Source organism: Haematobia irritans, chromosome 5 (assembly GCF_050003625.1).
Source record: "Haematobia irritans isolate KBUSLIRL chromosome 5, ASM5000362v1, whole genome shotgun sequence".
Lineage (NCBI taxonomy): Eukaryota > Metazoa > Arthropoda > Insecta > Diptera > Muscidae > Haematobia > Haematobia irritans.
In genome coordinates, this window is record NC_134401.1 from 141,332,310 (window position 1) to 141,345,914 (window position 13,605).

The 13,605-nt window shown below is 36.9% G+C and overlaps 2 protein-coding genes across 2 annotated transcripts in view; both read left to right on the plus strand.

The window, feature by feature from the left end:
- NaCP60E (Na channel protein 60E) overlaps positions 1-13,605 on the plus strand; it is a 424,396-nt gene that overhangs the window by 213,546 nt on the left and 197,245 nt on the right. The window lies entirely within an intron of this gene.
- LOC142241270 (uncharacterized) lies at positions 10,590-12,800 on the plus strand. The gene is made up of 2 exons (XM_075312998.1): positions 10,590-10,762; positions 10,836-12,800. The coding sequence occupies exons 1-2, from the start codon at positions 10,745-10,747 to the stop codon at positions 12,507-12,509; spliced, it is 1,692 nt and encodes a 563-aa protein (XP_075169113.1). The 5' UTR covers positions 10,590-10,744; the 3' UTR covers positions 12,510-12,800.

A 13,605-nucleotide genomic window follows, 5' to 3' on the forward strand; every position in this document is an offset into this window, starting at 1 on the left:
ATCACTGAAGATGATTTTCTTCGAAAATTGATCATCCACTCTTTCCATTTCTTGGAACCATTTATTATGTATCTCTCCATAGTTTAAATTGAGTAAGTCTGAAATAGAGAAATGTCAAATAAAATTCGGAAAAAAACTTGGCGTTTAGGTGTGGTTCACATTCAACATCGGCCATTACAATTTAACCACCCTTTACTTCTAGAGTTTGAGTTTCAAGGAAATTTGCATACATAGGGGCTATACAAAAACATGGACCTATACACACAATATTCAGCAGACCTGTCTGTGGGCCTAAAATACCTCTAACGCTTAATTTCAAGCAAATCGAATAAAAACTGCTATTTTTAGAAGCCCAAGAAGTAAAATCGGGAGATTTACCTACTTAGGGGCCATACCAAAATTTTTGCCAATGCATGGCTATTTGTGGACCCAAAATACCTTTAGTTTTTGAATTTCATGCAATTCGGATAAAAATAGAATCCCAAGAAATAAAATCGGGAAATACCATAGGTCTATATGGGGGCTCTAACTGGTACAATTGGACCGATACAAATCATATTAAGCATACTTTATTATGTACTCTAAAGTACACAGAAAAAAAATCACGAAAATTTCTCCAATTAAAATCTTAATTGAGTTTTAAAAAATATTCAATTAAAAATTTAATTGATTCAACAAATTTTTTAATTGAAATAAAAATCAATCACACAAATTAGTAGTATCAATTAATTTTTTAATTGGATCATTTAATTATTTAATTGACTGTCGATTAGTTTTTTAATTGATACTATCATTTCTGTGATTGAAGACATTTCAATTAAAAAATTAATTGGATCAATTAATTTCGTGATTGAATCAGAAAAAAATTTTTTTGTGTGTACCTTTGGATTTCGGATAAAAATTGTGATTAAAAAAAATAAAATCAGGAGATTTGCTTACATAGAGGCTGTGTACCAAAACTTGGACCTGTACATACTTGGCATGGCTTTTTGTGGACCTCTAGATTTTGAATTTCATGTAATTAGGATGAAGATTGCGATTTCTAGAAGCCTAAGAAATCAAACCGGGACATCGGTCTTTATGGCTATACCAAAACGTGGACGGATACAAATCATATTCGGCATGCCTAATTATGTATTTAAAGTACCTCTGGATTTCCAATTTCAGGCAAATCTGATAAAAATTGTGACTTCTAGAAGCCCAAGATATACAATCGAGATATCGGTTTATATAGGACCTATACCAAAACTTGGATCTATGCACACCATATCTGACTAGATTTTGAATTAAATGTAATTCGGATAAAAATTGCGATCGGGAGATCGGTCTATATGGGGGCTGTGCAAATACATGGACCGTTACGCACCTTATTCGACACACTTGTTTGCACACCTATAATACCTTTAGATTACTAATTCTTGGGCAAATCAGGTAAAAATTATGATGTCTAAGAGCCATAGAAGTAAAATCGGGAGATTGGTATACATGAGGGCTATACCAAAATATCAACCTATTCAGACCTTATTCGAACACCTATTTAGAGACCAGAAGTACTTCTACATTTTGAATTTTATACAAATAGGATTAAATTGCGGTGTCTAGATGCTGAAGACCCCAAATCGGGGAGTCCGTTTATAAGGGCCTCATATAAAAACTTGGACCAATAAAGGGTGAAATTTGGTCAAGGGAAAACGCGTGTTGGGAGGGTTCTTGTCCTTGGGAACCACCTGCATGTTGTTGGCGGCGTACCACTCCATTGCCTTTTTACCGTAATGGCAAGATGCCAAATCCGGCCAGACAGTACGGAACAACCGTGTTTCTTCAGGAAGAAAGCAGACGTTTATTCAAACACTCTTTCACCTAAATTTCTTGGTTGACAGTCCCAGAAGCTATGAAAATGCTGCTTTTCAAGCCACAGGTACAGATGGCTTGCCAAACCAGATATTTCTTTGCGAACTTTGACAGTTTTATGTGCTTGAAAATATCTGTTACCTTTCCCCTTCCTTTTTGCCGTATAAAACTCCTGTCCCGGAAGCTGCTTGTAGTCGGCTTTGACGTAGGTTTCGTCGTCCATTACCACGCAGTCAAACTTCGTCAGCATGGTAGTGTACAGCCTCCGGGATCGCGCTTTGGCCGTCGTATTTTGTTTATCTTTGGAGTCACTACCTTCTTGTAAGTCGATAGTCCGGCTCGTTTTTTGGCTCGATGCACGGTTGTAGACGATACACCCAGCTTATTTGCGGCATCTCGGAGAGAGAGGTTAGGGTTTCGCTTGAAACTACCGGCAACTCTCTTTGTCGTCTCAGCGGCTTCCGGTTTTCGATTTTCCCCCGATCCAGATTTCCTGGCTGTCGACAAACGTTCCCCAAACACTTTAATTACATTTGTAACGGTTGATTTGGCAACTTTTAGCGATTTTTCCAGCTTTGCGTGCGAGTAGCTCGGATTTTCGCGATGCGCGAGCACAATTTTGATACGCTGCTCTTCTTGCTTGGACGGCATTTTGACAACAGAAAAGTGAATTCCAAAATCAAAATAGGAGCAACATTCTACACACACACCTTCAAAATGAGGGGTTTTCAGGTTTTTTAAATGCAAAATTGAAAGAAATACGTCAAGTTTTGAGTTGTAGCATTTGGTTGCTGTGTACGTTTCTCCTTCGATAGCAACGTTCACTCACCTCTTACGGTAAAATTACAGAATTAGACGATCTGGTAGTGATAGACCCCCTACAAAACATGCGTATGATAACTGAGACAGTAATTTTTGGTATAAGAAACCTTTAACGCTATGAGTGCCGCGTTTGCTCAATCTGTGTCTTTCGGTGACAGTCAACACAACATAGATTATTTGATAAGCAACGGAGACCAACAAATCATATTTTGATATAACACCCCATTGATTTTAGTTCCTTATTATCTTTCATAATATTTAACTTTCCATATCGAAATTTCTAACACAAAAATGTTTTTCTTGTAAAATCTCTTGGATTCTCTATAGGCAAAATAGGCCTGCTACAATACCATGAATTTTGCAAATATAGATATATGAACAATCCCTAGATATTAGAATTTCTGTTTATTCCCTTTCTCTATTCGCAGGCACAATTGCATAAACTAACTAAACGCTTTAACACTTAATGTAATTTTGGTTAACCATCTTCATATCCAAGGTCAACATTTTCCCACACTATAAGTACTGATGTTATGGCAGTGTAATTATTGGGCCATACCATCCATATTGCTATACCTGTTATCTTTGGTTCACGATTTTCTGGAGTAAACCAAATGAATCGATTGTTGTTTTTATTTTTGTTTCTTTATATATTCTGCCGCATAAAACCACACACCAGTTTCACCAAAAAATTTCTTTCAATTGGTTTTGAATTTGGGTCAATGCCTTCAAGGTTCCCCTTTTTTGGGGATTTTTTTATTTTATTTAATCATCAACAATCACACAAGTGATCGTCGCATAATGGATCAACATTTGCCATTTAAATGAACGCGCAGTGTGTTTGTTCAGTGTTGGCAACACTTTTACTCTCTCTACAAAATTTCCACCATATACACTCACTCTCATTTACTCTCACTTGTGGTTGATAACTGTTACTGGCCTAGTCGTTAGCTAAATGAAGTGGCTTTTCAAAATGTAATTCAGTGTTTGTGTTATATTGGGCCAAAACCTAAGAAGAAGAGAGTTAAAGGTCATTCAAGTATATTTTGGACATAAACGTTGCCACTGATGCTGCCATGTGCCTGCCTATTCTGTTACTGTTGGTTGTAAACAAGTTTGAAAACATGTGGGCAAACACACATGTGCTCTCAGAGTGTTGGGTAGTTCATTACAACATTATCTGAAGCTTCAGCGTTGAGGGCAGCTGGTAAATAACAATAACAACAACAACAACAGCATTATTATTATTATTGCTATTATAAACAATAAAATTGTTAATCTGCCACCACAACCTACCACAATGTATTTCGTTTTGTTTTGGTTTTTATTTCTGTTGTTGAGTTTTGGAGGGATGGTAATTTTGCCTATTCAAATCCAAAAAGGGACAGACACAGCAGACAGTGTTGTGCAAAACAAAGCCACATAATATTTTCCAATATAATTGCAATTTTGTTTTTATTTAACATTTGAATTTTAATGATATATTGATTGATTAATGATCATGACTGTCAGATTTGATGGAACAACCATTGTATGGTTGTTATATACGGAATACGGAAATTTTGACCTTTAGAAGGAGTGTTGAAAAGCGAAATGCTACTGAATGTATGTGGGGTTTTATATTAGGTTAATATCAGATGTATTGATGACAGAGAAATTATTATTACAGTTTTATTGCATATTTTGCCTAATTATTGGTATTAAAAATATACACGAAAAATAAAAGAATTCATTTCTCCTCCTTTAAGGTAATTTCTATTGTCTTTATGGTCAAACTTAAAATGGTGGTGCCAAAAGTGGCAGCTTTTGATCTTGAGTCTTTGCTTTTGTGAAGTTCGATTTTTTTACGAATTTACTTTTTTGACAGAAGAAAGAAGTTGAATTCTATTTGGGTTAAGCCTCGAATTCTACCCTCAGAAAAAAGTCAACGAATATTTTTATATCAGATATAACTTATTACAGTTTTGTTGCATTTTTTGCCTAATTATTGGTATTAAAAATATGCACGATAAATAAAATAATTCATTTCTCCTCCTTTAAGGTAATCTCTATTGTCTTTAAGGTCAAACTTAAAATGACAGGAAACAGAAGTTGAAAACTATTATGGTTACATTCTACACTCAGAAAAAAAATCAGCGAATATTTTTATAATCGATTTAACTAAATAGTTCAAATTGTTATAAATGAGTGAAATTTACTTCAATTGCGTTAAAAAGTTGTAACACCCAAAGAAAAAATACTTTCCTCAGAAATGAAATTTTAGACAAACGAAATTCCCTTTCGTTATAAAGTATTTTCTTAAAGATCAAATAAACCCGAATTTGTGACAAGTGTTGCAACGATTTTATCTACTGATTTTTATTTACTTCAATAGAAAATTTTTTAGCATCAAAACAAAAATTAGTTTGCCTAAAACTTCGTTCCTCAGAAAAGAAAATGAGTAAATTTTACTTGAATTGTATATGTCTTGAATTTCCTATAGAGCTAAAGCCATAAAATGTATGCATCTAAATAGTATAAAAATTGTAATAGTTTTCCGATTTACTGGAATGTGGGGAGCCACCGTGGTGCAATGGTTAGCATGCCCGCCTTGCATACACAAGGTCGTGGGTTCGATTCCTGCTTCGACCGAACACCAAAAAGTTTTTCAGCGGTGGATTATCCCACCTCAGTAATGCTGGTGACATTTCTGAGGGTTTCAAAACTTCTCTAAGTGGTTTCACTGCAATGTGGAACGCCGTTCGGACTCGGCTATAAAAAGGAGGTCCCTTGTCATTGAGCTTAACATGGAATCGGGCAGCACTCAGTGATGAGAGAGAAGTTCACCAATGTGGTATCACAATGGACTGAATAGTCTAAGTGAGCCTGATACATCGGGCTGCCACCTAACCTAACCTAACCTACTGGAATGTGAATACTCACAGAAGGTGCACGCAAAAAAACATTTCGAAAACGTGTACTGAAAGCCTTTTTATTTTATTATTTTTGAATTCCTTTTAAAATTTCAAACTCTTATCACAAAACGAATTTTTTATTACAACATTTTTATTTTTGCAGTAAAAAAAAATATTTTTTGATTCAAAAACACGGTCTATTTCGTTTATATCAAGCACTGTTCTTTTTTGACTATAAGTCTTTAATAAGACGCATTTTGAAGTTACATCCCAGCAAAAAATGGAGCACTATTTCAGCAGGATTGTAAGGGAGAGAGGCAGTACCAACTGTTTACAAAACAACCGGGTCAGCGCTTATTTCTGTGGGCGATGTCCCGATTTAGAGCAGCTTCTATATAGCGCTGATATAATTGCTGATTTTAATAGAAATATTGTTCAGAAGTGATATATAATCTTGAGTATAGCATTGTTGGCGTGAAGGAAAACAGCACTACCTTTCATGCATCTATACTGCATGAATAGGTTGCAATAACGTAAAAGAATGATCGTAAAGTAGTTTGAATACTCGTTTACGTTATTGCCACCGATTCATGGAGTATAGATGCACTGCCTACTTTATTGTATACCAAACAGCGCAACTAAACCCTTACTGCTGAATTATTTTTTGCTGGGATAGTAAAAATTTAATATAATAGTATGTAATGCAAAATTCAAAAAAATGTATAAAATCAAATTATTCGATATAGAATATCGTTTGTATTAGAAAAGAAGATGGTAAGAACTAAAAAACTCTTCGAAGTGAGAAGGATGTGAGGGGAGATGCAATTAGCCAGAAACGAAAGAAAATTTGAAGTTAGTCTTTATGCAATTGTTTTTACATCCTGTAAAAGAATGAACGTTTATCACAAAATCCTTACAGAGAATGGAAAACGATATTCGTTTGTCCAAAATTTCGTTTGGGAGGAAAGAATTATTTTTTTTTGCGTTTGAAGGATGCGGGATCAACAATTTGCTACGTAATTTTTTTGGGTATTTTGTTTTGGGTCCGACTTTTTTAGAACTCATCTTATGCCCTCCGATTTATTAAAAACAAAACAAGCACAAAATGTCCCTGTTGATTGATCTATTTCATGAAGAGGCCTGAACCTAAATAAAAAACACTAAAACTGGGCATCCCTTTATTTTTCTCATCTTTACATATCTGTATGAGTAAGACGACCATCTCCTGTTCTTTTATACATCAAGATATGCCTTAAATTTTATTACAAAGTTTCAGACAATACAGGGTAAACTCTTGAGATGAGGGCTTTCTTACTTATTCTTTCCAAATTCCCTTGAGCGACTTATTAAAAAATTTTCGTAGCTGAATCGATTTTCTTAAAATTTGCTGGAAAGTCATGTTTAAAATAGGGATGTACTCTATTTTAAACATGACTTTCCAGCTTTTCATATCTTGAAGGGAATAATGACTTCCTGAACATATTTTTTTAATGGAAATAGAAGATCGTTTAACTCTGAATTTTTTGAAAATATGGTGGGAATTTCCAGTGCGAATATCTGTATTGTTTTTTTAATTCATATAACTAAACTAGTTTACTTGAACATTTAACATTTTTCTGTTTGAAATCTCTACATGAATTATTTTTAAATACATATTGTAAAGGTGATCTCCCACTTTTTTGCTCTCCTCACTTTCAAATCAAATTTTTAGGGAACATGGGGAGAAGTGTTGAGGTGAAAATAGAATTCCCATTTTTTTTTTTTTTTTAATTTTGCTCGAGAAGGACTCTCCCACTTTTTTGATTCTCTTAATCGCCTTATCCAAAAATTTACAATACCTGAATGGGGGTTTCTTTTAAATTTTTAGGAAAGCAAGTTGTTAAGGATAAGAAATGGTACCTAATTTTATGAAATCTAAACGACAGGAATGGCTCTCCTTCTGATCACGCTTCCTGCACCTAACTCCAAATTTCTAAAAATATTGTCCACATTTCTAAAAATGTGGTAGGTTAGGCAGCCATTTCATAAAACAAAATAACTAAACTAATTAACCGAAATTTTCAAGAAATGGGAGGGTAATCCGCGACCTAAAAAAGCGAGCTATCTTAACTTTACACGCAAAGAAAAAAAACGTTTGGAAAACGTGTACCGAAAACGTTTTTCTTTTGTTAGAGTTTTTTGAATTGCTTCCAAAATTTTAAACTTTTATCACCAAAAAAATTCGTTTGTTACAAAATTTTTATTTTTTCAATAAAAAAAGTTATTTTTGAAACAACAACACAGTCCATTTCGTTTATATCAAACACTGTTCTTTTCTCACTTTAGGTCTTTAATAAGACACATTTTACAGTTCAAAATTTAATATACTACAATGGAATTTTGAACATTTTTTCGGAATCTTCCGAACATATCTGGAATATATGTAAAAAAAAAAAAACAAAAAAAAAAACTTTGGTCGAAGCAGGGATCGAACCCACGACCCTTGGCATGCAAGTCGGACGTAGCAACCACTGCACCACGGTGACAAACTAAATGTTTGTTTCTGTTAAATAAACTTTGTTTATTCGGTTCGTGGGCGCCGCAAGCTATGCTATATAAATATAACTTATATGGATATTTATCTATTGATGACCATAACAGGTACATAGGCCAGTGGTTAGTGTGTTGGCTTACAAAGTGCATGGTCCGCGGTTCGATTCTCCGTCCAGGCGAAAGGTAAAAAAATTTTAAAAATTTATAAAATCGTATAATTTCTTCTACATTGTTGGTATTACAGGAAAAGGTGTTAAGAACTAAAAAACATCGTGGATGTGAGAAAGATGTGAGGGAAAATGCAATTAGCAAGAAAACAATGTTTTTTTTTTGTTTGAGTTTGTCCTTATGAAATTGTTTTTACATCCTGGAAAAGAATAAACGTTTATCACAAAAAGTATATACTTTTCTCCCAAATACACTTTCTTACAGCGAAAAGCAAATGAGAAACGAACTTTGTTTGTCTAAAATTTCGTTTGGGAGGAAAGAATTATTTTTTTGCGTGTAGTATCTGTACGAAGAAGGTGTCCTCGCATTTTGCAGCTCTTTTGTACATTCAAATAACTGAAGAGTTTTTTTTTTTAAATTATCAGGAATTTCCTGAGTTCGGGGATCCTAATTTGTTTGTGTTGTATTCTCCCCCCTTTCACGATCTGCTTATCCATCTTGTCCTAAAATCTACATAACTGCACCGATTGAATTATTCAGGAGAGCGAATTTAAAGTTCTTAATGTGAAACTAGGGCACAACATTTCTTGGATGAACATCTACACACCAAAAAATAATTACAAAAAAATCGAATGGAGAGGAAATTCCCCCCTACACATTTTTTTTTCTAAAATTATCTTATTATCTTTAATTTATTTGAAATTGGATCTCATAATCTGATTAAGGTCTTGAAGAGTGACTTACTACTTCTGGCCGTTTTTATGTATTTACCTGAACAAAATTAAGAAACAAGTAGAGTGTAAACAATGCACATAATTTTAGATTATATGAACAGCAAACTTCCCTACCATCTACCCAATCTCTAATGTTCCTTAAATAAAAAAAAAACATCGATTGGATCTTGATTCATTACGGATTTAATTGTTTTCAATAGTGGATTGTGATCAATGGAGCTGGTTAGGTTACGTTGGGTTAGGTAGCCCAATAATTCAGGCTCACTTCTCCCTTATCACTGAGTGCAGCCCTATTCTATGTTAAGATCAATGATAAGGGACCTCCTTTTTATATCCGAGTTCGCATTGCTGTGAAACCACATAGAAAAGCTTTGAAATACTTTGAAAAGTCACCAGCATTGCTAAGAGGGGATAATCCACCGCTGAAAAACTTTTTGGTATTTGGTAGTAACTGAATCCACCATTGCACCACGATGGCTTCCAACCGAGCTGGTTGTTTCTTGAGCATACAAGAATTCGTTGTGAGAGGGATGTAGTTCCTTATTGCCTTTCCATTTTGGATTTTTTTCTGGGTATTTTTGGATCGAATAATCAAATTTTCTGGAGTTGAGAATATCATCCCTTTTTGATATCACCATAACTGCAACACTTTATTGCCAAAGATTGGTAGGAATGCCAAAGGATTTTGCACGGATTTTTTGATTAGGAAGAATGTTAAAGGATTTAACTCCGATTATTTTGGAACCCGAATACTTTTAACTTTCGAATGTAGCCCTTTAAAAGCATAATTGTTAGACCATGTGACACAATTTCTATTGAATTCTAATTAAATTAAAATATTTTTTTTCCAAATCCTCTATATTTTTTAAGATCCTCTATATTATTCACTTCCACTTAGTTATAATTTTAGATTCATCCGCTAAACATATAATCTCACTGATTATTTGAGACAGAATACCAACTTCACACCGCATGGATTTTTTCACATTTAATGTTATCATTTGTCCCAAACTGTTTTTGCCAAAAACAAAATCTTGGTTTGTTTCAAAAGAAAGGCTCTCCCAGAGTATTATCTACTCTCAACTGATGCTGCGATACTAGGAGAGATAGATAGTGACATTGTATTGCTGTTAAGATCGTTTCCTGAATATTTCCCGTTTGGAATTTTGTTTCTTTGATTGCAGCTTCTTTTCGCCGACTCTGGTTGACTCTGAACCATGGCAATGAATGAACGAATGAATGAAGATTTTGGTCTTGTAATTCGCATTGCTTCTGCACAGGCGCAGCAGCGTCAACATTCATATTAAAATTATGTTTAGTTGTTTAGGTAGGTCGTTCAATCGGTCGGTTGGTTGGTTGGCTGGCTGTTTCGTTGGTTGTTTCATTGTATTTTGTTGGGTCGTTTGTTTGGTATTGTAAATTCGGATTGGTTTGGGGTCTGGATGGCCAAAGACGGGTGGGCTACGCTGGATTATGGAGAGTTTGGAAGTGCTTGTATTGGCAACTTACATAATACCCCTCAGAGCAAAGAGTGTGGCTGGTATAAAGGCAATGCACTATGACAGCAAACGCATCATTTGTGGTTTGACACCGTAACAGGGACGAACTCGAGAGCTTTAAAGCTACGGGTGAAAGGTGTTCAAATCCTATTTAAGGAAAACGTATTTTACAAGAAGACGGAATCAAATCTTCCATTGCTTGGAGTCTTTGTAGGAGATCGCTATTTAAATTAAAAAGAATAAAATGGCAAAGCTGTTTATTGTAAGTAAAGGACATAATGGAAGTTCAAATTCACAGTAAACTGAGAGATATTCTCGTTTTATTTTGATTTTAGCTGAGTTTCTTGTTGGTGACCAGCGGTTTGACCTATGGTAAACCCACCTTTGGCCGTGAACATGTCCACATACGCATCCACTTACCCGAGTCTGGAGGGGATCATGGTGGTGGCGGTGGCGGTCATCATGATCATCATGGCGGAGGTGGTGGTGGTGGTTTCGGCGGTGGCGGAGACTTTGGAGGTCATGGCGGTGGTGGTCATGGAGATGTTATTGGACCCTTGACTGGAGGCCTCGTAGGAGGTGGTTATATTACCGATGCTGGCAGCCATGGAGGTCATGGAGGTCACGGTGGTGGTGGCGGTCATGGAGGTGGCGATGTTCAAACTTTCATTGTTGCTGATGCTGGTGGCCATGGAGGCGGCGGTGGTGGTCATGGAGGCGGTCATGGTGGATCATTTGGTGGCGGCTATAGTGCTGGAGGCGGCGGTGGCGGCCATGAAACCTTGATTATTGCTGAAGGAGGCTCTGGAGGTCATGGAGGCGGTCATGGTGGCGGCTTTGGTGGCGGTCATGGTGGCGGCTATGGAGGTGGCCATGGAGGCGCTTCGGCTGGAGGACACGATACTACCCTTGTTATCACTGAAGAAGGTGGACATGGCGGTGGTCATGGTGGTGGTCATGGCGGCGGCTTTGGAGGTGGTCACGGCGGCGGCTTTGGTGGTGGTCATGGTGGCGGTTATGGCGGTGGCCATGGAGGCGCTTCTGCTGGAGGACATGAAACTCTTGTAATTACTGAAGGAGGTGGTCATGGCGGCGGTCACGGTGGCGGCTATGGCGGTGGTCATGGAGGCGGTTATGGTGGTGGCCATGGAGGTGGTTCAGCCGGTGCCCAAGTTAATACTTATGCCGTTATTCAAGAATCCGCTGGCGGCCATGGTGGCGGCTATAGTTCAGGTGGTCATGGAGGCGGTTATAGTTCTGGCGGTGGTGGTCATGGAGGTTACAGTTCCGGTGGCAGTTATGGCGGTTCTAGTGGTCACTCAAGTTCCCATGGTATAGCTAATATTGCAGCCATTGCAGCAGCATCTGGTAGTGCATCTGGAGGTCACAGTCATGCGGGTGGCTACAGCTCAGGTGGAAGTTACAGCTCTGGCGGCGGTTATGGAGGTGGTTACAGCTCTGGTGGTGGCCACGATGATGCCAAAATAGCTGCCATTGCTGCCGCTTCATCGTCTTCATCTTCTCATGGTAGTGCTGGCGGTTATGGAGGTTACAGTTCCGGAGGGGGTGGTTATGGAGGCGGCGGTGGTCATGATGATGCCAAAATAGCCGCTATTGCTGCAGCTGCTGCTGGTGGTAGTTCCCATGGTGGTGGCTCTGGAGCCGGTGGATATGGTGGAGGCTATGGTGGTCACGGCGGTGGTAGTAGTCACAGTGATGCCAACATAGCTGCTATTGCTGCTGCTACAGCTGCCGGAGGTTCCCATGGAAGCGGCAGTGGTGGCTACGGAGGCGGCTACAGCTCTGGTGGTGGTGGTTATGGCGGCGGTGGTCATGATGACTCCAAAATCGCTGCTATTGCCGCTGCTACAGCTGGCGGTAGTTCACATAGTTCCGGAGGAGGTGGTAGCTCAGCATATCCCTATCCATCAGGTCCCTCTGGCGGTGGCTGGCAATCGAGTAGTTCAGGTAGTTCTTACTCAGGCTGGTCATCTGCAGGAGGTTATTAGATGAACCTTCGTGTTAATTTTAGTCTAGTCCATTTACTTCCATACGCAAAATGCACCAACAAAAACCAACCAACCAACATCGAAAACACTTTGCATTCATGAATCCTGAAATCACATTCATGTTCTCACACAACATTCATGCAGTTATTTTGCATTACATTTCTTTACATTGGTTTCATACATACGTTTCATTGTTTATTTATATTATATTTTATTCTCTCATTTATTTTTACGTTTAATCTATTGTAAATATTTATGAAAAATACACAAAACTATTTGTTTTTATATAAAAGAAAAAAAGAAAACTATTATCATTTAAAAACAAAACGAGGTGAGAATAATGGGAGCATCACTTAGTGGGATTACAAGGGAAATGAGAAATAGAAAGGGCAAGAAAAGGGAGAGTCATTCTCATAAAATTATGTATTCGTTTTTACTGGTTAAAATATGTTTACATTTTTTCGACAGGTGATCGGACTCTCCATTCAATCACTATTTCCTCATCACAGAAACTCACCACATGGCCCCTGTTAAATTTATGTTATTTTCTACAATTTGCTTCTCTTCTTATTTCCATGCAGTTATGTAGAATTGTAGCAAACCGAACAAATGTGATTAGGAAAGGAAAACATCTCACCCAGATGATAGACAATTAGCTATTTTTCTTTCAACTCAATAATACCCTCAACACCGAAAAACATCGTGTTTAAACTAAGACTAAATTTATCTTATTTTTATTGCAAAAAGAAAATTATTTGTTTTTAGTTAAATTTAATTAGTTTTTTTTCGAAATTTTCCTCAGCTTTATGAAATTTTCCTTTTTTAAATATATCTCAAACATTTTATGAACTAAACAAAAAAATTCAATGAACGTACACATAAGTCCAAAAATAGTAAGAATAAACTACAGCATGGTTAAAATGGTTATAATTTGGCGCCAATGATTTCTTTCTTTACTTTTTGTTCTTTTTTCTCTTTGAGATGGTGGGATATAGTTAAAAAGTACACCAGGGGATTAATTCAGTGCCAAAAAAACGCCATATACCAAATTTCATCAAAATCGGTTAATAACTGCGACCGGAATCCTGCGAACAAC